The sequence below is a fragment of the Natator depressus genome, chromosome 2 (genome assembly GCF_965152275.1).
Source record: "Natator depressus isolate rNatDep1 chromosome 2, rNatDep2.hap1, whole genome shotgun sequence".
In the NCBI taxonomy this organism is placed as follows: domain Eukaryota; kingdom Metazoa; phylum Chordata; order Testudines; family Cheloniidae; genus Natator; species Natator depressus.
In genome coordinates this window covers 188,886,959-188,908,961 of record NC_134235.1, presented here as the reverse complement: position 1 = coordinate 188,908,961, position 22,003 = coordinate 188,886,959, and the positions used below count along the sequence as shown (strand labels likewise).

The 22,003-nt window shown below is 41.7% G+C and overlaps 1 protein-coding gene across 1 annotated transcript in view; it reads right to left on the bottom strand.

The window, feature by feature from the left end:
* Nucleotides 1–22,003, bottom strand: part of ABHD5 (abhydrolase domain containing 5, lysophosphatidic acid acyltransferase) — a 44,392-nt gene that overhangs the window by 3,635 nt on the left and 18,754 nt on the right. The window contains exons 2-6 of the mRNA XM_074945604.1: nt 21,536–21,621; nt 20,907–21,279; nt 16,448–16,602; nt 13,552–13,663; nt 10,586–10,772 (exon numbers count right to left, since the gene is read on the bottom strand). Of these exons, the coding sequence (XP_074801705.1) occupies nt 10,586–10,772; nt 13,552–13,663; nt 16,448–16,602; nt 20,907–21,279; nt 21,536–21,621 (913 nt within the window). The remainder of the gene's footprint in view (nt 1–10,585; nt 10,773–13,551; nt 13,664–16,447; nt 16,603–20,906; nt 21,280–21,535; nt 21,622–22,003) is intronic.

Below are 22,003 nucleotides of genomic sequence, written 5' to 3'. Positions count from 1 at the left end.
ACATAGGAATAAACAAAAGGGGAAAAAAAGAGTAAAACTACTGTTTATTCAATAACTTGCTTTAATGCCAAAAAAGTTGAAGTGGAAGTGAGCCTCTGCAAACCAACTTGAAATTGTGCTTTACATGTTAAGCTTTCTACCAAAATGCAGCTCCAACTCTCCCAAAAAAATCTGGACAATGGTTCTTTGGCTCCTTCCCATCTAAACACAGAATGTCTGAATGTTTTTCATCTCTTATGAAATGTATGCTCTGGGAAAGACTGAAAGAGCACGACAATAGATGATTAAGAACTGACTGAGGGCTTTAATTGCTGAGGATATTCTAGACTCTGGCAGCAGCTTGTTTGTCATTTCAACCTTCTAAATTAACTGCTATGATAATCAGGGAAAAAAGTAAAGTCAGATGCTGAAAATCACATCTGCTGGCACCCTCCTGAATAGATAATTTTACTAAAAAAATATAACTAAGGGCCATTGCAACTACACCTGATACTTCTGTAATTTAGTTCTCTCCATGCCCAGACTGGTAAAGCAGGCCATTTTACAGTACTCTATGGGAAAGGCACCTGAACAATTTGTACTTAATTTTATACCGAGGCATTATCCCCTTTTGAGCCCGCCTTCCCTGAAATTACAATTCACTTGCACTTCGGAGGGACAATTACTGTTTTGGATTACTAACTCTCTAGGAATTGAGACAAGTTATCTTAAGAGAAGAGAAATACTGGGAAGCTAAGAAACAGTCACAAAATAAAATGTAATTAGAAATAACGAGATCTAGTTAGATATTAGAATAAACATTGCTGGGGAGACACTGGAAGAAGCCTCTCTGTCACCCTAAAGGATGCCTTTCAGTGTCCCCATTTTTCTTTCCGTGTTGCATTTGCCTTTTATAACCCACATCTTGGCTGACAAAATGTTAACCTGAATTAGAATAGGACATTAAATTAGCCCTCCTGTCCCTCAGAAAACCCAGACCAGACTGGTTATACCTGTTTGCATGACTCACGCATGTCCTACCCTTCTACTCCCTAACAGTAACTTCTGTTATAGGAAGTCTGCTTGTTAAGCCATAACAGATCACTTTTGATAAATATATTTTTATTCGCAAACATGTCACTACTTCAGGAAGAGGAGAAGTGCTCTTTAGAAGGATTTGACTTTCCCTAATCCTCCTATACTGTATTGGGCGGTATTTATGAGTGAATTATAGAACCAGGAAATTAAGAGAGAAAAATCTCATCTTGTCCACACTCCCTTCTTCGTGTACCTACTTCTGATACACGTGCACAGTCATTACAATCTTTTGTTCAACTTCATGACCCACAATATATTATGTCTAGAACACGTTTGGGCAAGTTACTGGTCAGTCACATCCGGAAGACCACACAACAGTAATACGATATCCAGCATATTCTAAGATCTGATCAACTCATAAAAGTAACTCGTACATCCATATTCAACAGTCACAGCTGTCTAGTAGGATTCTGAATATGAATGATAATAGTAAATTTCATTTAGTTCATTAGAAAAGTGGCCTCTGTGTGTGTGTAAATATTAATCTAGGATGTAAGCACACACATCTGAAAGAGTAGCTCTCCTCACATATATAAATAAAGCCACATTGGCTGGAATGACAAAATTCAATATTTCTGCAATGATTCAGATGAGGGCACTTCCAAAACTTCAGAAGAAAACAGTTACCACTTATAAAAAATGTTCGCACTACACAAAATGATTGGAACAACTTATCATATTGAAGATTCCTTGATTAAGTAGTATGTAAATTTAGACTGTAGGTATCTTTTCTTTACAAAACACATTTCATTAGAACACCGTAGAGTTCATACTTTTTTAGAGAGGAAAAATGACCCTATGGTTAAGTACCTGGATTGGAAATTAGGAAGAAATGTGGCTCAGTTCTGAATGCCACAACCAAACTTCCTTTTGACTTGAGCCCAAGTTCCCCCACATGGAAAAAATGGAGAAGAAGAGTTATTGACCTTTCTGTAACTGTTTGTCTTCGAGATGTGTTGCACATATCCATTCAAATGTAGGTGTGTGTGCGCCCCAAGCACAGTTACTGGAAATTTTTCTCTTAGTGGTATCCATTGGGTCGGCTCTAACACCCTCTGGTATCAGGTGCTCAAAGTGCTGGTAATAAGGGGCCCTGCCGACCCTGCCCTCCTTCAGTTTTTTCTTGCCAACCGCCTCTTAAGAGGGGCGTGAGGGTGGGTTTTGGAATGGACATGTGCAACAGATCTTGAAAAACAACAGTTACAGAAAGGTTAGGAACAGTTTTTTCATCTTTGAGTGCTTTCACATGTCTGTTCCAATGTAGGTGACTCACAAACAGTTGTCCGGTAGGTGGGTTTGGAAATCAAGGGCAGGCTGACTGTAACACAGCCCAGCCAAAACTGGCATTGCCTCAAGCCTGTTGTGTAATGACACAGTACGTTGTGAAGGTATGAACTGATGACCAGGTTGCCGCCTTGCAGATGTCCTGAATTGGAATGTGCTAAAAAAAGCAGCAGAAGAGGCTTGCAAACTTGTAGAGTGAGCTATTAAGTTAGCTGGCGGCGAAATGTTCGTGAGGGTGTAACATGCCTTGATACACAAAGTGATCCATGATAAGATTCGCTGTGCAGAAATGGGGAGACCTTTCATCCTTTCTGCTATTGCTATGAACAGTTGAATGTATCTGCAGAATGGTTTGGTACTTTGTATTGTAGAAGGCCAGAGCACACACAACATCTAATGAGTGGAGGTGCTGTTCCTCCCTGCTCTCATGTGGTTTAGGGTAGAACACTGGCAGGAAAACTGTTTGACTCCAATGAAACTGTGATACAACTTTCAGGACGAACAATGGGTGCAGTCGCAGATGGGTTGTGTCCTTAAAAAAGACTGTGTATGGGGACTCTGAAGTGAGAGCTCATTTCTCGGAAACCTATCTGACTGAAGCGATGGCCACCAGGAAGGCTACTTTCCAAAAGAGGCGTAACAGCGAGAAAGTTGCCAGTGGTTCCAATGGGGGTCCCATGAGTTTTGACAGGACTAGGTTTAGGTCCCACGGGGGGTGGGATACCTAACTTTGAGGAATACCATCTCCAGGCCTTTGAGGAACCAGACTACTATGTCATGTGAAAAGATAGAACAGTTGTCGATCTTGGGATGGAAGGCAGAGATGGCCGCTAGATGAAACTTTACTCAGGAAAAGGCTAGCCCTTGCTGTCTTAGCGACAGCAGGTAGTCTAAAATGAGATGCAGAGAAAACTGCAGAGGCAGTTGTGAACACTAGCTGGAGAACCTCTTCCATTTGGACAGGTAGGTAGCTCTGGTGGAAGGCTTTCTACCGCTCATTAGGACCTTGCGGACTTGTTCCGAGCAAACTTGCTCCTCTGGATTCAGCCGTGGAGCTTCCAGTCATCCAGGTGCAGCGACATGAGGTTTGGGTGCAGCAGTCGACCGTGATCCTGGGATATTATGTCTGTGTGCGACAGGGATTGCAGAGGTGTCTCCATGGACATACCTAGTAGGATGAATAACCAGTGCTGCCAGGGCCATGAGGATAACCCCACGCTCAGTCCCGCTTGATCTTCATCAGAAACTAGTGGATCAACTGGATAGGAGGGACAGCACAGTACAGGTGCCTTGTCCATGGTAACAGGAACGCATCTCCGAGAGACCCCAGGCTGTGGCCCCTCAGGAAACAGAACTGATGGCATTACCTGTTGGATCAGGTGGCAAACACGTCTATAAGGGGAGTCCCCCGCCATCAGAAGATGTCCCTTACAATGTCTGGATGGAGAAACCATTCGTGATGAGAGGAAAAAGACTAGCTGAGGTGATCTGCTAGCTGGTTCTGAGTCCCAGGAAGATAGGATGCTTCTAGAGTGATGTCATGATCGATGCAGAGTACCCACAGGCAGAATGCTTCCTGGTACAGGGGGGATGAACGCATCACCCTATCTGTTTATGTAGATCATAGCCATCGTATTGTCCATGAGCACTGAAAGAGATTTGCCTGTCAAGTTAGGTAGAAATGCCTGGCATGCTAGACATACTGCCCTGAATTCCCTGACATTGATCTGCAGGGAGAGCTCTTCTTGGGCCCAAAGGCTTTGGGTTCTGATGGGTGTTAAGTGGGCTGCCCAACAGAGGGCTGATGTGTCACATTCCAGGGACAGGGATGGGTAAGGTCTTGAGAAGGTACCCTCACGCATACCGTGGGGCTGTCCAGTCACCATTGTCCAGTCACAAGATGAGGCTGGAACCGTGAGAACTGAGTCCAGGTGATGGCGAGAGAGGGAGTAGACCAGGGCTAGCCAGGCTTGCAGGGGTCTGAGTCTTAGCCTTACATGTTGCATTACATATGTACACGATGACATGTGGCCCAGGAGACTCAAGCACTTTTGTGCGGTCATGATTGGATGGCTTTGGAAAGATTGTATCAGGAATGCAATTGCGAGGAATCGGTCGTTTGGAAGCAGAGCCCTCGCTTGCACTGAGTCGAGTTTTGCCCCTATGAACTTGATCTTTTAGACTGGGATCAGGAAAGTTCAGCAGAAGGCCTAATACATAGAAAGTTAATTGAAGGAGATGGATGTCGGGCTCTACTTGAGTTCTGGACCAGCCCTTGATCAGCCAGTCGTCCAAGTATGGAAATACGTAGACTCTCTTTTTCCTTAGGAAGGCCACTACTACTGCCAGACATTTTGTAAAAACTTGCAGGGTGGCCAAAAGGGAGCACCATGAACTGGAAGTGACTTTGGTTCACTACAAATATTAAGAAATGTCTGTGAACAGGGAAGATCGAAATGTGAAATAAGCATCCTTTAGATCGAGGGTGAAATACTAATTCCTGGGATCCAATGAAGAGATGATGGAGACCAAGGAGACCATGTGGAACTTCAGGTTCTTTAGCAATTGGTTGAGACTGGGTAGGTCTAAAATGGGTCTGAGACACCCCCCATGGCTTTCAGAATTAGGAAATAGTGGGAATAGAACCCCTTTCCTCTCAGGTGATGGGTTGCAGAGGATTGCAAGGGAGAATAGGAATCAAGAGGATTTGCAGCCAAAGGGAACAGGAGATAGACCGGAGAATCGCACTATCACCAGGAAAAAGCAGGTCTACATGATTGGGGACTCCTTATTGAGAAAAACAGACAGGCCTGTAACCAGAGCTGATCCAGAGAACAGAAGGATGTGCTGTCTGCCGGGTGCTAAGATACGGGATGTGGACTTGAGGCTGAAGGGGATCCTAACGGGAGCACGAAAGAATCCACTGATTGTCCTTCGTGTGGGAACAAATGAAACGGCTAGATTCTCACTGGAACGTATGAAGGGAGACTATGCCAGGCTGGGGAAGACGCGTAAGGAAATCGAGGCTCAGGTGATCTTCAGTGGGATTCTGCCTGTTCCTAGAGAATGGCAACAAAGGTGTGACAAGATTATGATGATCAGCAGATGGCTCAGGCAGTGGTGCTATAAAGGAGGGCTTTGGGATGTATGGCCACTGGGAGGCATTCATGGACAGAGGACCGTTCTCTCGGGATAGACTTCACCTGAGCAGGGAGGGAAACAGACTTCTAGGATTGAGGCTGGCACAACTCATTAAGAGAGCTTTAAACTAGGAATTTGGGAGATGTCCAGGTAATCTCTAAGCCAGATTTTAACACTGAGAGGGAAGAAAACGAAGAAATAAAGGATACAGCCGTGGGTAGGAGAATAGACATAAGGAGGAAGGGTAGCATAGATACCAATCTAATAGGTGATACTGGCAGTAGAATGTCTGGGCCTAATTGGGTAAAGAATGTGAGCGAAGCCAAACAGCAAAAATTAAGATGTTTGTACACCAATGCGAGGAGCCTACGTAACAAAATGGAGGAACTAAGTTACTGGTGCAGGAAGTGAAACCAGATATTATACGGATAACAGAAACATGGTGGAATAGTAGTCATGACTGGAGTACAGGTATTGAAGGGTATGTGCTGTTTAGAAAAGACAGAAATAAAGGCAAAGGTGGTAGAGTAGCATTGTATATCAATGATGAGGTAGACTGTAAAGAAATAAGAAGTGATGGAATGGATAAGAGTCTGTCTGGGCAAAAATCACATCAGGGAAGAACGCTACTAGAGCCTCCCCTGGGATAGCGCTTGGGGTGTGCTATAGACCACTAGGATCCGATCTGGATATGAACAGAGCCCTCTTTAATGTGTTCAATGAAGTAAATACTAATTGGAATTGTGTGATCATGGGAGACTTTAACTTCCCAGATATAGACTGGAGGACAAGTGCTAGTAATAATAATAGGGCTCAGATTTTCCTGGATGTGATAGCTGATGGATTCCTTCACCAAGTAGTTGCTGAATCAACAAGAGGGGATGCCATTTTAGATTTGGTTTTAGTGAGTAGTGAAGAACTCATAGAAGAAATGGTTGTAGGGGACAACCTTGGTTCGAGCGATCATGAGCTAATTCAGTTCAAACTAAATGGAAGGAAACAAAAATAGATCTGTGACTAGGGTTTTTTATTTCAAAAGAGCTAATTTTAAAAAATTAAGGAAATTAGTTAGGGAAATGGATTGGACTGAGGAACTTGTGGATCTAAAGGCGGAGGAGGCCTGGAATTACTTCTAGTCAAAGTTGCAGAAACTATCGGAAGCCTGCATCCCAAGAAAGGGAAAAAAATTCACAGGCAGGAGGAGTTGTGGACCAAGCTGGATGAGCAAGCATCTCAGAGAGGTGATTAAGAAAAAGCAGAAAGCATAAAGGGAGTGGAAGATGGGAGGGATCAGCAAGGAAAGCTACCTTATTGATGTCAGAACATGTAGGGATAAAGTAAGAAAGGCCAAAAGCCATATAGAGTTGTACCTTGCAAAGGGAATTAAAACCAATAGGAAAAGGTTTTATAACCATATAAAGAAGAAGAAAAGAAAGAAAGAAAGAAGGGGGACCGCTAAGCACTGAGCATGGAGTGGAGGTTAAGGATAATCTAGGCATGGCCCAATATCTAAACAAATACTTTGCCTCAGTCTTTAATAAGGCTAAAGAGGATCTTAGGGATAATGGTAGCATGAGAAATGGGAATGAGGATATGGAGGTAGATATTACCACATCCGAGGTAGAAGCGAAACTCGAAGAGCTTAATGGGACTAAAATCAGTGGGCCCAGATAATCTTCATCCAAGAATATTAAAGGAACTGGCACATGAAATTGCAAGCTCATTAGCAAGAATGTTTAATGAATCTGTAAACTCAGGGGCTGTACCGTATGACTGGAGAATTGCTAACGTTGTTCCTATTTTTAAGAAAAGAGGGGAAAAAAAAAAGTCATCCGGGTAACTACAGGCCTGTTAGACATCTGCAGTATGTAAGGTCTTGGACAAAATTTTGAAGGAGAAAGTAGTTAAGGACATTGAGGTCAATGGTAATTGGGACAAAATACAAAATGGTTTTACAAAAGGTAGATCATGCCAAAACAACCTGATCGCCTTCTTTGAGAAAGTAACAGATTTTTTTAGACAAAGGAAATGCAGTGGATCTAATTTACCTCGATTTCAGTAAGGCATTTGATATGGTTCCGCATGGGGAATTATTACTTAAATTAGAAAAGATGGGGATCAATATGAAAACTGAAAGGTGGATAAGGAACTGGTTAAAAGGGAGACCACAAAGGGTTATACTGAAAGCTGAACTGTCAGGCAGGAGGGAGGTTACCAGTGAAGTTCCTCAGGGATCGGTTTTGGGACCAATCTTATTTAATCTTTTTTTATTGACCTTGGCACAAAAAGTGGGAGTGCGCTAATAAAGTTTGCGGATGACACAAAGCTGGGAGGTACTGCCAATACAGAGAAGGACTGGTATATCATACAGGAAGATCTGGATGACCTTGTAAACTGGAGTAATCATAACAGGATGAAATTTAATAGTGAAGAGTGCAAGGTCATGCATTTAGGGATTAATAATAAGAATTTTGGTTATAAGCTGTGGACTCATCTGGAAGTAACAGAGGAGGAGAAGGACCTCGAGTATTGGTAGATCACAGGATGAGTATGAGCCACCAATGTGATATGGCCGTGAAAAAACCTAATGCGGTCTTGGGATGCATCAGGCGAAGTATTTCCAGTAGAGATAAGGAGGTGTTAGTACTGTTCTACAAGGCACTAGTGAGACCTCATCTGGAATATTGTGTGCAGTTCTAGTCTCCCATGCTTAAGGAGGATGAATTCAAACTGGAACAGGTACAGAGAAGGGCTACTAGGAAATTGAAAACCTGTCTTATGAAAGGAGACTCAAAGAGCTTGGCTTGTTTAGCCTAACCAAAAGAAGGCTGAGGAAAGATATGATTGCTCTCTATAAATATATCAGAGGGATAAATACCAGGGAGGGAGACGCATTATTTAAGCTTAGTACCAATGTGGACTGGGTGTCTGGCTGGTGAGTCTTGCACACATGCTTAGGGTTTAGCTGATCGCCATATTTGGGGTCGGGAAGGATTCCCACATGTTGAAGTTGTAGTGCCCCAGCAGGGCCTGCTGGTTTGCTATACAAAGTTGCAGGCCCTCTGATGGGTAAGCCTTATACTCAGAGGCCTAGCTTTTTAGGGTCCTTTGCCTTTGGCACAGAGCTCTGCTGTCCCTGGTGGTCTTGCTCATTGGGTGCCACAACCACCAATGATCCCGGGAGGGATGGGGGTGGAGAAGAGGAACTCACACCCCTTGGCCGGAACAAAGTATTTATGCTCTGAGCATTTTGCCATCAGGGGAAGGGAGGCAGGAGTTTGCCACAGGGCTTTAATAGGGTCCATGATGGCACCGTGTAGCAGCAGAGCCACTCTGGATGGGCCTGCTTGTGACAGACTATCCAGGAGGCCGTGTGTCACCTCCTTAACTACCTCTGTTTGAACCCCTAGGCTTGAGACTACCTGTTTTAGTACGTCCTGATACCCCTTATGGCCATCTGGAGGTGGAGAGATCCCAGGTGCCACTGCGGCCTCACCTGGAGTGGAGGAGGAGGCAGTTAAAGCTTGTTGGGGAGCCTCAATTGATGCCTCTGCTGTCTGCAGGAGCTTGCAGGGCTTCCTCTTAGGGTTTGGTGCAGTGTTTGGTACCGAAGTATCTCTGCACAGTACCAAGGTGCTCTAGCCTCCGAGATGACCGAATAAGAGCGTCTTGACAGGGTAGCTTGAGGTGGGTGAAACCCCCAATGATTCCAAAAAGGCCACTGCATGGTAGTTGGGCCCCCTGGGTATGGTGGCCATGCACCCAGAGGCCCCTATGAACTCAGTGCCATGATGGAGTGGGAATGGCCTGGGGAGTAGGCGGGGGAGTACACTTCCGCCTCTGAGTCCGTTGAGGACTAAGAGGTACGCTGCAGAGACCAAGGCAGTGCCATGCCCCTGGGTGCCGGAGAAGGCTGCTCAAGGGCCCTTGAGGCTCTCAGCAAGGGTTACCCCTTGGACATCTGACACAGTTCTGGTTGAGGTGCTGGCGTCAATTCCCTGCTGCTTGGGGGCACTGATGGAGCTGAGTCTTGACCCTCCAGGGAGCCTAGTACTGGCAGGGTTAGAAGATCCCTTTCAGCTGCAAAGGCTTTGGGGGTCAACGGGACCGTAAAATACCCAGTACTGTGGTCCTGAGTGGGTGACGTAGGACGCTCTGATACCGGGACTGTGGGCTCCTGGCAATGTGGCACCAGGGATGAAGAGAGGCCCAGCACAGGTCTCTCCCTCTCCTGGTCTCCTTTGTCCTTTTGCACCAGAGACCAGCTCTTCTCCTGGCACCGGTGAAGATGATCGGTGCTGGGTGACTTGTGTTGATGGAGGAACACGCTGCACTGAGGCAGAGGTGCTCGGTGCTGACTCTGAGCGCAGCTCTGAATCTGTTCTTAAGCTGTCTCCATAAGGAGGACCTTTGAAAGAGCAGTCCTTCTCGGTCCGGGGCTTGAACTCTTTACAAATTTGGCAACGGTCCTTCCTATGAGCTACCCCATAGCACTTGAGACAGCTCGAGTGCGGGTTGCTCAAAGGCACAGACCTCCTGCATGACACACAAGGCTTAAACCCCACGCCTCGGCACTGGGACAAAGGACAACTCTGTTATCTAAGAGCGGAGACGTCCAATCTATGTAAAAACTAACTACTAAAAACTATGAGAATTATTTACACTAAAAGGTTAGGAAAACCACTATAAGGAGATTGCCTAAGCAATGAGAGGTTTCAGCAACCATCACGGGTGGTAAGAAGGAACTGAAGCAGGGCAGGGCCCCTTATACTGGCGATATGAGTGCACCACACCAGAGGGCGCTAAGCCGACCCAACAGATACCACTAAGGGAAAAATTTCTTGCAACTGTGCTCTGGACATGCATATACCTACATTGGAATGAACATGTGTAAGCACTCAAAGAGGAATATTTATTTTCTCCCACCCTTTTTCTGTTATAGAAATCAAATCAGATATCCTATCCAGAGTTTTAAACTGTAAGACTACCATTCCAGGGCTGGCACTAAATAGGGCAAAGAATGGACACAATTTACACAAACCCATATAAAAGGAAAAAACAAGGGCTAGAAAAATTCACTTACCACTGTCTTTACGTATGAATTTGGTCGCAGAGACTGGATGGTACTACCAGAATTGCCATCTATACAAGAACGTGCTCCATAAATCACAGTGATAGGAATATCTTGATGCATGTGAGTGATCCGCTGTAACATTGGCCTTTTTGCCCATCCATAAGGAACAGTCATGTTCTTGAAAGCAGTTTCACCACTTAAAACGTCAAATGAAATAAGTGCAAAGTAACATATATTAGAAAGAAACTCAACTATACATACAAAATTATGGAGTCTAAATTAGCTATTACCACTGAAGAAAGATCTCAAGTCATCATAGAGAGTTCTCTGAAAGTCATCTGCTCAATGTGAAGTAGCAGTGAAAAAACTTAACAGAATGTTAGCAACAATCAGGAAAGGGATAGATAATAAAACAGAAAATATCGTTAATGCCACTCTATAAATCTATGGCACACCCACACTTGGAATACTGCATGCAGTTCTGGTAGTCTTACCTGAAAAAAGATAATAGAATCGGAAAAGGTACAAGACAAGGGCAACAAAATGATTAGGGCATGGAACAGCTTCCATACGAGGAGAAATTAAGAAGAGTGGGACTGTTCCACTTTAAAAAGAGATGACTGGAGGAGGGAAGAGATATGATAGAGATCTATAAAATCATGAGTGGTGTGGAGAAAGTTAATAGGGAAGTGTTATTTATCCCTTTACATAACACAACAACCAGGGGTCTCCAAATGAAATTAATAGGCAGCAGGTTTAAAACAAACATAAGGAAGTACTTCTTCACTCATGCACATTGAACCTGTCCAACTCATTGCTAGGGGATGTTGTGAAGGCCAAAAAGTATAACCAGTGTTGTTGCCAACTTAGCTACTTTGTCACTAGATTTAGTGACTTTTTGGTTTCCCTAGCGAGAAAATAAGTTTCAAAGTCACCGGTGATAAATCTAGTGACTTTCACTGCCAGTTACAGTGGCATTCAGAGAAAGAAGTCACCAATATGTATAGTCACAAAATCATTCACAAGCAGCTCAACAGTGTTAATAAAATACATTCCATGCTCTTATTTATTTTTTATTTTTCTTACCGATTTAAAGTTTTTTATTAAAGCTCATGTTAAAATTATGTAATACATAATAATAATACATATAAAAGACTGACTGTGCATCTGCGTAGAATGCTTATATTATCCAAAGTACAAATGTTGGTTTAAAAGTAACGCAATATATGTAGTACATAATCAGCAATAACCCAAATAAGATTAATAAATTTAATTACTACATTCTGTTGCACACCAAGTCAATGTCATTATGTCTCAATTGAGCATGCCCTTGGAAGGAACTGCATTCCAGGGAGTTTGTGGAGGCTAATTAAATACTTTGCTAAGCCAGGCACACTTTGAAGAGAGCAGCATATTAGTCAGGACTTGCTTTTACCCAAATGTGTTCTTTCTTGCTGCTCCGTAGTAGACAGCACATCCCAGGTCAGCTGAGATTGGTTAATTTCAGCTAAGCCTCCCTTTCTTGCCAGCCTGAATTTGAGCTGACAGGTTAGTGAAAGGGAGATCCAGAACCAGGGGGAAGAGGGCATTCACCTGACCTGACCTGAGCTCGATGCTGCAGGGAGCCAAGAGGGTAGATTTAATCCCAATCCCACTGCTTCCAGGGTCTGATATTTTGAAAACGGCTGGGCTGCTAACCCCAGGCCAAGTCAGGGAAGGAGTAAAGGGGAACTGAAATCAAGCTAGCTCCTCCTATGATCCTGTGGTAAGGGCTTCATCCCTTGAGGCACGGTCCCCCCCGCCCCATTAGGGCACATGGTCCTGTCTCATCCCACCACACCTTCCATCCGCGCGGCTCGCCTTGCCGGCTAACCTGCCGCCCCCGCCCTGCCCGCTTCATTAGTGATCTTCCCCTGCATCACAGGTTACACTACCTACTACAGAGCAGCGAGAAAGAACACCTTTGGATAAAAACAATCCTTGGCTCTCTCCAAATCTTGCTGCTCTCTCCAAAATGTGCCTGGCTTTAGCAAAATATTAATTATCCTCCATAAACTTTTTTCTCACCTGCAGATTACAGTGATCTCAGCCCAAGCAGCCCTGGAATGCGATTGCTTCCGAGGACATGCTCAATTAAAACATAATGACATTGACTTGGTGTTAAACAGAATGTAGTAAGAAGAACATGGAATAGATTTTATTAACACTATTGAGCTGCTTGTGAATGATTTTGTGAATGTACTTGCCTGGGTGAGTGTGTATACACACACACACAATCAATTCTCTAGAAATTTTATTTTGTGACATTTTTGACTCCTTTTGAGTGCTTAAACAGCTACATCTAGTGACTTTTCGGGGTCTGTCTGGTGACTTCCTGCTATGTGAAGTTGGCAACACAAGATTCTGGGTTCAAAAAGAATTAGGTAAGTTCATGGAGGACAGGTCCATGAATGGCTATTAGCTAAGATGGTCACAGATGCAACCCCATCTCTGGATGTCTCTAAACCTCTGACTGCTAGAAGGTGGGCCTATACGACAGGGGACGGTTCAAAATTGCCCTGTTCTGTTCATTACCCCTGAAGTATCTGATGCTGGCCACTGTTGGAAGACGGGATACTAGGCTAGATAGACTATTGGTATGACCCAGTTGGGCATTCTTATAAGAACATCCTTTCGATTGAAACTTAGCTCCCAAGTGCTCATCCAAAGTAAAAAAAAAAAAAAAAAAAAAAGGCAACAAAATCAAACTTGGTGGACCTAAAATTAGGATTGCAAATAGATAAATGAACAAGCAAAGTTCAATAATGTTTTGCTTTTAAAATTAACACATTAAATGCTAGCAGCCTAACAAACAACTTTACAATAAAAAGCCAGTGCGCATGCATTACTGGAAGCACTGAGGGAGGAGGAGAAGGGTGGCTGTTGAATTAGGAAACAGATTAATTTCAAAAATATTTTGGCAAATTTATGCTCACCTGGGTGACTGTACATTGCAGTGGTAGATGTATTCAGTAACAGTGTTATCATCAAACATAGAGGAATATTTTCGCTTGAAGTCTGGTCTTAAACGCTGTACAAGGCTTAACCCTGTAAAAAAAAAAAATAGAAGTTTAAAAAATAATTATCGGGAGCTGGTAGTGACCCCCTTTATTTAGGTTGACTAACATTTTCCCATTATAAAAAGGTACTGAGGTTGTGGCTGAGATAACTTTGGACAAGTCGCTATCTCCCCTTCCATCATTTGCGTTCCTTAGAAAAATTCTGGCATCATGCATGATATCAAAACAAATGGACACAAACATTCTAAAAAGAATGGGCACCAAACTGCATCAGAGCAGCAGCTGCACCCCCCCAACCCCCACAGGGGTCAAGATAGAGGAACTGGGCTGGGCCAGGCTCCACTAAGCCAATTCTCCAGAACCAGCACATGGCTCCAACAAACCATTCCCCACCCTGAGGACTCTACATGGGATAGGAGCATACCAACTCCTTGCAGGGAGGACGTGCTGGAGAAGATAGCCAGGCCAGGTTCCTTCCTGCAACTCCTGGACCTTGCATATGGCCTCAGTGGCTCATAACCTCCTCTTGGAGGAACAGCCTTCTCCTGTTGCCAGCTAATTTATTTAGTCCTATAGCTCAAGAGGTAGATGTCTGGGCTGGAGGTTTGCTGGCTGAACCCTATGGATGATGTGGGAACTATAGTAGTTGAATTTAAGGGTTTTTTTTAAAACCTTTTTCTTAAAAAAAAACATTCTCTAGGAAATTACATACAAAAACTACATTATAAGAATAACATTATTTTGGGTGCAAAACCAAGCACTTGAGAATTAGGAAATGTCAGAATTAAAGTTGTCCATGCAATCCTCATTCTGTCCTTTTGTACACATTCATTAAGATATTGTTCTTAGCTTTCTTTTCATTTTCAACTGTTTGACTTTGCAACCTTAAAAGAACGTTATTTTAACATATTTTGTGTATGTAATCATACGGCTCAGCATTGGCCTAACTCTACTCTCAATGAATTCAACAACAGTTTTACCATTGGCTTCAATGATAGTAGAGTTAGGGCACTGCTGAGTTCTTTTGAAAATCCTACCCATAATCCATTATTAAATGCCTTATCCAGTATCTGGGGCATGAATGAGGAATTGCTGGCTGAAGGTCAACCCAGATAAGACAGAATTGGTGCTAGTAAACGGGGGTAGCAAACTGAAGACATGTCAAAGACTATAGCTCCATCTTTAACTGAAGATGTGACCTCACCATTTATGACTTGGGTTTATAATCTGGAGGTAAGGGTTAATCCTCAAATGCTGGTAAACAGTCACAGCAACAGCAGTGATCATAATGCTGCTTCCCCTACCTGTTTCAGGCCAAAAGGCTATGACCATTTATGTAGAACTTGTCACCGTGATCCATGTTGTTATAACCTTGAGATCAGACTATTGCAATATACTTTATGTCGGGTTACACTTTAAATCAGTTCAGAAACTGAATCTAATACAATAGGTTGCAGCTCACTTATTAAATGGAGGTTTTAGTCATGAGCATGACACCAATGCTCAGTTATTTGTACTGGCTGTACGTAGTATTCTACATAGAGTTTAAAGTGCTGTTTTAGATTTACAACCCCAAAACTGGCTTTGGACCTTGTATTTGAGAGACTGCTTATTTCTGTGTACCATCCTGCTTCAAATGAAGTGCCTGCACTTCAATAAAGTGGAGACTACCTGCAGGGCATTTTCCGTGGGTAGCCCAATTTTGGAATGTACTTTCCACTCGGTCATAAGTCCAAGTTTATTGATCTTAAGTCCACATTGCCAAATCTCTTTTTCCTGGAATGTAGGGTGAGAGAAGGAAGCTGCGATATATTGGTGTGTGCTGAGATCAGTGGTTGGAGTGTGAGGGTCATCTCCCTTTTCAGTTTTAAGAAGATGGCTGCATTTGCTTTTGTTGATCAAATTAGTTTGTATTTTTAATGTTTATCAAAGACAACTTGAACCTTTGGATAGTTTTTTTTGTGCATGTTGTCTAAATAATTTAAAAAATAAATACTCCACATTAAATCAAGTAACGGAGTTTCTATCTTATAAATGGATTTAACAGTCTCATCCCCTCACCAGAAAGAATCTCACCCCCTCATCAGAAAGTCAGAATGTACAGTTAATCCACTATATAATAGGAAGAAAGGAAACCCATTCCTTATGCAAAAAAATTGAACAGATGTTCATGAAGATTTACAACAGAAGCTAGGATTGTTGTGGTTTTTTACGTCTAAGACAGACGAACCGGTTGCATTTTAGAGAAAATTTTCTTTGGCACAGCAATCTATTTTTAAATTAGAATTTCTACATTCCCAAAAAAGAGTGGAATACTGTTAAGAATAACTAAACTGAATTTTTAAGTTAGAGGCATCATTTGTTAGCTTTATTTCTGTGCAACTACTTGCTAATCGAATAGTCCTATTAAGTAAATTAGAAAAGCTTCTACTTCAAAGAATAATCTTGTTTGCAAAGTAACAAATTAATATGTCCAAAAGGCTAATTACCTTAGTCAAGCTTTTAAAACATGCAAAAGCCTCTTTCTGGTTTGCATATTAAATTATATTATATATATATAGATATATTTTAAAGAATACAGTTAGTTCAAATGTAAACAAAGGCTAGAAATTCCACTTTTTTTTTTTTTAAACTCACGATAGACGGTTGATGTAGCTCCAGATGCTTTATGAAATAAATGATGGGCCAAAAACTATTTATAAGAAGGCAATTAGCAATTATAAGAAGACAACCTCTTAATGAAATATTTGCTTTGTATTCATATTTAAAATAAATAGAAATAGTACTTTAACAAATATTAATTAGCACTCACCAAAGGGTCCTGCTAACCTGAGCCCAGCTAATGGATTAAATGGACTCAGCATAGCTCCTAGTGCTTTAATCCAGATTGGAATTGGTCGTTCTTGTTCAGCATTGTCAGGTCTCTCTGGAAAACCCCATGGCTCCACTAAAATGAGGTGCTTTACCCTGTTGGCAAAAAAGGTTTGGGAGGTTTAGTGTGTATAAAATGGTTTGAAGTCTCTCAATTTATCGTGGAACAAGAAATATTAAAACTAGCTATCGTCAGATTAAATGATCTACATTATTCACCATCACGGTCATATCCTATGATCTAATTTCTGATCCCTCATTAGCATAAGAAAGTAAAATCGAAGAGAAGATTCAACACAAAACCAGCTGCTAGGCACTGTATTCTGTGAACTAGAAAGATGAGATTTGTGTCCTCGTAAATCAGGTAGCGGGTATAGCAGAAGGGGTAATCACTAGCAGCCAGCATGAACTAACAAGAACAAATCATGCCAAACCAGCTTGATTTCCTTCTCTGACACGCTAACTGGCTTGGTGGATGGGGGAAATGCAGTGGACATAATATATCTGGACTTCAGCAAGGCTTTTGACACAGTCCCACATGACATTCTGGTAAATACGCTGGAGAAATGCATGCTTAGCAGAACTACCATTAAGTAGATACACAATTGGTTAAACAATCACAAAGAGTAACTTAATGAAATGTCAGATTGGAGGTCTCAGGTGGAGTTCCAAAGGGATCTGTGCTGGGTCCGGTGTTCTTTAACAAACTTTATTAATAACCTGAAAGTAGGAACAGAGAGCATATTGATCAAATTTGCAGATGACACAAAACTGGCGGTGGGGGGGGGCAGGGGTTGCCAACACTTTGGAGGACAGAGCTAAAATTCAGCAGGATCTTGATAAACTGGAGAAATGGGTTAAAGACAACAAAATGAAATTCAACAAAGACAAATGTAAGCTGCTACACATGGCGAAGAAAAACCAAATGCACAAATACAGAACAGGGGATAAGTAGCTTGGCAGCAGCACTACTGAAAAGGATCTGGGAGTTGTGGTAGATCACAACCTAAACATGAGTCAGCAGTGCAATGCTTTTGCAAAAAAAACAAATGCAATTTTAGGTTGCATTAACAAAGGTATAGTATGCAAGTCATACAAGGTGACAGTACTGCTCTACTCAGCGCTGGTTAGGCCGTTGCTAGAGTACTGTGTCCAATTTTGGTCACCAATGTATAGAAAGAATGTAAAGAAACTGGAAAGGATTCAGACATGAGCGACAAAGATGATCTAAGTGATGGAATGCATGTAAACAAAGGCTGAAGGAACTAGGTATGTTTAGTTTGGAAAAGAGGAGACTAAGGAGGGACATGATAGAGGTCTTCAAATATTTGAAAGGCTGCCATAAAAAATGGAGAAAAATTTTCTCTTGCCAGAGAAGAGGTAATGGGTTCAAACTACAGAATAGCAGATTTGGATTAAATCTCAGGAAAAGCTTCCTAACTGTACGATTTGAAACAGATTGCCTAGGGAGGCTGTGAAGCTCTTTCACTGCAAGCTTTCAAAGGGAGGCTGGATAGCCATCTGTCTTGGATGGTTTAGCCACAACAAATCCTGCATTTTGGCGGTCACTTCTAACCCTGTGACTCTGTGATGTTTAAGTGGTTTGATAACACAATATCTTGCCTATTTTTAAATAAGTCACTTGACAAACTCAGGAGAGACCAGAGATGTTAGAGAATAACCACAAAAAAGCTCCACTCCGAACATTAATTTAAGGAATACTTCAGAAACACTCCCCCCTCCCCCCAAACATTAACAACTGCAGCTCTGGAATAATTTCAGTAGCATTTTTTTTTTTTTTTTGGAAGTACAGCTTTCTGCAGCACTAGACATACATTAGAGCAGTGGCTCTCAACCTTCCTATTTTACCCCTTTCAAGAGTCTGATTTTTCTTGTGTATTCTCAAGTTTCATCTCACTTAAACTACTTGCTTACAAAATCAGAAATAAAAATACAAAAGTGTCACTGCACATTATTACTGAAAAACTGTTACTTTCTTATTTTTACCATATAATTATAAAATAAATCAAACGGAATATAAATATTGTACTTACACTTCAGTGTATAGTTTATAGAACAGTATAAACAATTATCTGTATGAAATCTTAATTTGTACCGACTTTGCTAGTGCTTTTTATGTAGCCTGCTGTAAAACTAGGCAAATATCTAGATGAGCTGAAGTACCCTCTGGAAGACCTCTGCATACCCCCAGGGGTATGTGTACCACTGGTTGAGAACGACTGCATTAGACTGTGGGCTCTGTCTTCCTAGATGCATCCCTACTAAGATCCCCCTTATAAGAGATTCATCCATTGGAAGGGGTAAAACAACTTACTGTATTTTCATTTAAATACACAGATTTAACAAGTAATTATTTTTAGTTTAAACCAAGCAAACATTTATCTCCTACTGGCTAAGAATCTCTGATTTCTAATGATAAATTGGAGAGAAAAATGCAGCCATCCTTATACCTTAATGTTAACTTACCAAGGTGGGAAGAGGGAAAAATACTAAAACAGAAATGTAGGTTGTTAGGATATAGATATTCAGGCCTGTCTGTAAAGGCCTGTACTTTAAGAATTTAGGGGTATTCTTATCACTTGGCTAGTTCTAGAAGTATAAAAGAAAGAATCAAAATCACTGTCTGCTGGTGTAAGGGCCTTCTCTTACTGTGACAGTCTGAGGCCCTGTGCTTAGGCTAAGGCCTTTGGCTAAGCAGCAGAGGCAGCCATAAGCTAGGAAGCGAACGGTCACATCCTCACATTCCAAACTAGTCACATTGAAATAAGGTGCTATTGGGCTGTTAGGAATACAATCCTGTCCTGAATACAATCCTGTCCTGATAATGCCTATCACCTCCAGAGAAAGGGAAGTGCCTAGAAAATGTAAAAAGGAAACAGCATCCTGTCTGGCAAGAACTCACTTATCAATACTGGGATGTGAAATCCTCACTTCTGTATTGTTTTGTCATTATAGTTCCTACTTTGCTATTGTTTGTCTGTATAATCTCTGTCTGGTTCTGTGATTGTTCCTGTCTGCTGTATAATTAATTTTGCTGGGTGTAAACTAATTAAGGTGGTGGGATATAATTGGTTACATAATCATGTTACAATATGTTAGGATTGGTTAGTTAAATTTCAGGAAAATGATTGGTTAAGGTATAGCTAAGCAGAACTGAAGTTTTACTATATAATCTGTAGTCAATGAGGAAGTGAGGGGGCCTTGGTGGGAGGGGGTGGGTGTGTGTGAGGGAGAGATGGGAACAGGGTATGGGGGTGGAGAAATTGGAACCATGTTTTGCTAAAGGGGGAAATGGGAACAGGGAATGAGGGTAAGGAAATTGGAACCGATGGGAACAGGGAATGGGGGTAAGGAAATTGGAACCATGTTTTGCTAAAGGGGGAAATGGGAACAGGGAATGGGAGTAAGGAAACTGGAATCCTGTTTGGTTAAAGGGAGAAATGGGAACAGGGACACAGGTATAAGGCTCTGTGGTGTCAGAGCTGGGAAGGAGGATACTAAGGAAGGAAACTGGAATCATGCTTGCTGGAAGTTCACCCCAATAAACATCGAATTGTTTGCACCTTTGGACTTCGGGTATTGTTGCTCTCTGTTCATGCGAGAAGAACCAGGGAAGTAAGTGGGTGAACCTTAATGTTAACTTACCAGGGTGGGGAGAGGGAAAAATACTAAAACAGAAATGTAGGTTACTTTTAAAAGGGCACACAGTATTCAAATATAAAACTTATTTGACTGTAATGTCACAGTCTGATTAAAAACAGAAAAAAAGAGACACACGATACCCTTATTTATACAAGGATTGGGGAACAGGAGACAGCAATGAACTCCTAAAATTAGAAAAATCACCTAGAGGTCATTAATTTGTTGGTTCATCCTGCCTACTATGGGAGTTATGTTATTAATGTTTTTATTATGCAAATACATCTGCAGCTTGTGATGTCTGAACAATTTGTAAATATATACTTTAAAAGTTATATTAATGCAGATTATTAATAGTACAATATTTAACTAACTATACATGCTTCAGGATGGCAGTTTTGCTTTTTGATTCTCGTGAATTAACTGATTTTTCTGTTCAGGTTCAGAGTACTGCAAGAGGATGTTTACCAAAAATGATTGATGGTTAGAACGTAAACAAAGAATTTCTGCTCATACTGTATTAATATTTTTCTACACAGAACAAAAACAATTTGCATTTTGGGTCTAAACTAGATGATAGTGTCTCTTTAAATCAAGTCTTGACCCAATTTTCACAACTAAAACTAATTCAGAAAGAACTTGGTTTTACATTCTGCTGCATGTCAAATGAATACAGAAGCGTAGTACTAACATTAGTAAGAGACAGCAAAGATTTCCTTTATCCCTTTATTTTCACATACCTTGATGGGTATTTCAGTGAGTAAGCCGCAGCCAGGAATCCACCCAGATTATGGCCAAGTAAAATCATTCTGTCCAGCCCTACCTCCTGTCTCCATTCTTCTACAGCTTCTATAAACTGATTTTCTGCTCCTTCTGCATCAGTGTCAAACTGTGGTCTACTACTACGCCCAAATCCCAAGAGGTCAAATGCATAAACAGTCCTATTTTCGCAAAGGTCTTCAAAATTGAGAGCCCAAAGTCCAACACCTCCTCCAAACCCATGGAGGAGAACAAGTGGAGTTTTATATGAAAAGTCCTGAGAGAATGTTAGCGTCCATATTTTATTTCCATTGGATATGAAGACATATTGTTTACTGTACGTGCTTGTGATACCTGAAGAAAAAAAACATAGTTCAGATACTTTTTATTTTGTTAGTCATATCTAGCAGTCTGTTCAGTGGAAGCTCAGGGCAGGAATATCAGGCATCTTTCAGATCAGGGTCAAAGGTCCTAAACAAGGGAACACTGAGAATCTATACTACAGTCATATTTGCTTCATTGCAATGCATTAAAAATAGCAATGATTATTTCTGAAGAAAAATTACATGAGATCTGAGTATATTCCATATGTGTAAAAAAAAATACTTACACTTCAGTATTTTCTCTTCAGCTTCTTTAAGATGTGGCAGTGACGTGGGACACCATGCAGGAAGCCAACTAGATAGCCACCCTGACCTACAGTAGCAGTAAACACAAAATAAACAGATTTATAAATAAATTGTAATATATATAAACAAGCTACCTACATTCTGCATTAGCTGCAGTTTTAGTGATCTTCAAGTATTGCCCCAAGTAGAGCACACAAGTACCCCAGACCATTCTGTACAAGGACCACGAGGTGGAGTTTCAGCCTTTACTTTCTCCTGACTTATTAGTTTGTGTCATAAGCTTAAGCAGTAACACAACAGGGAAAGTCTGATGAGTGTGCTCGGTGAAGCTGCAGATAGCACAGATCAGATACACACAGAGCAGGTGATTATAGCAGAAAGACAGTCAATCAGGATTCAGCATCTGACAATCTGTATCCACTGCCATTCAATAATATTTAGTTACCTTT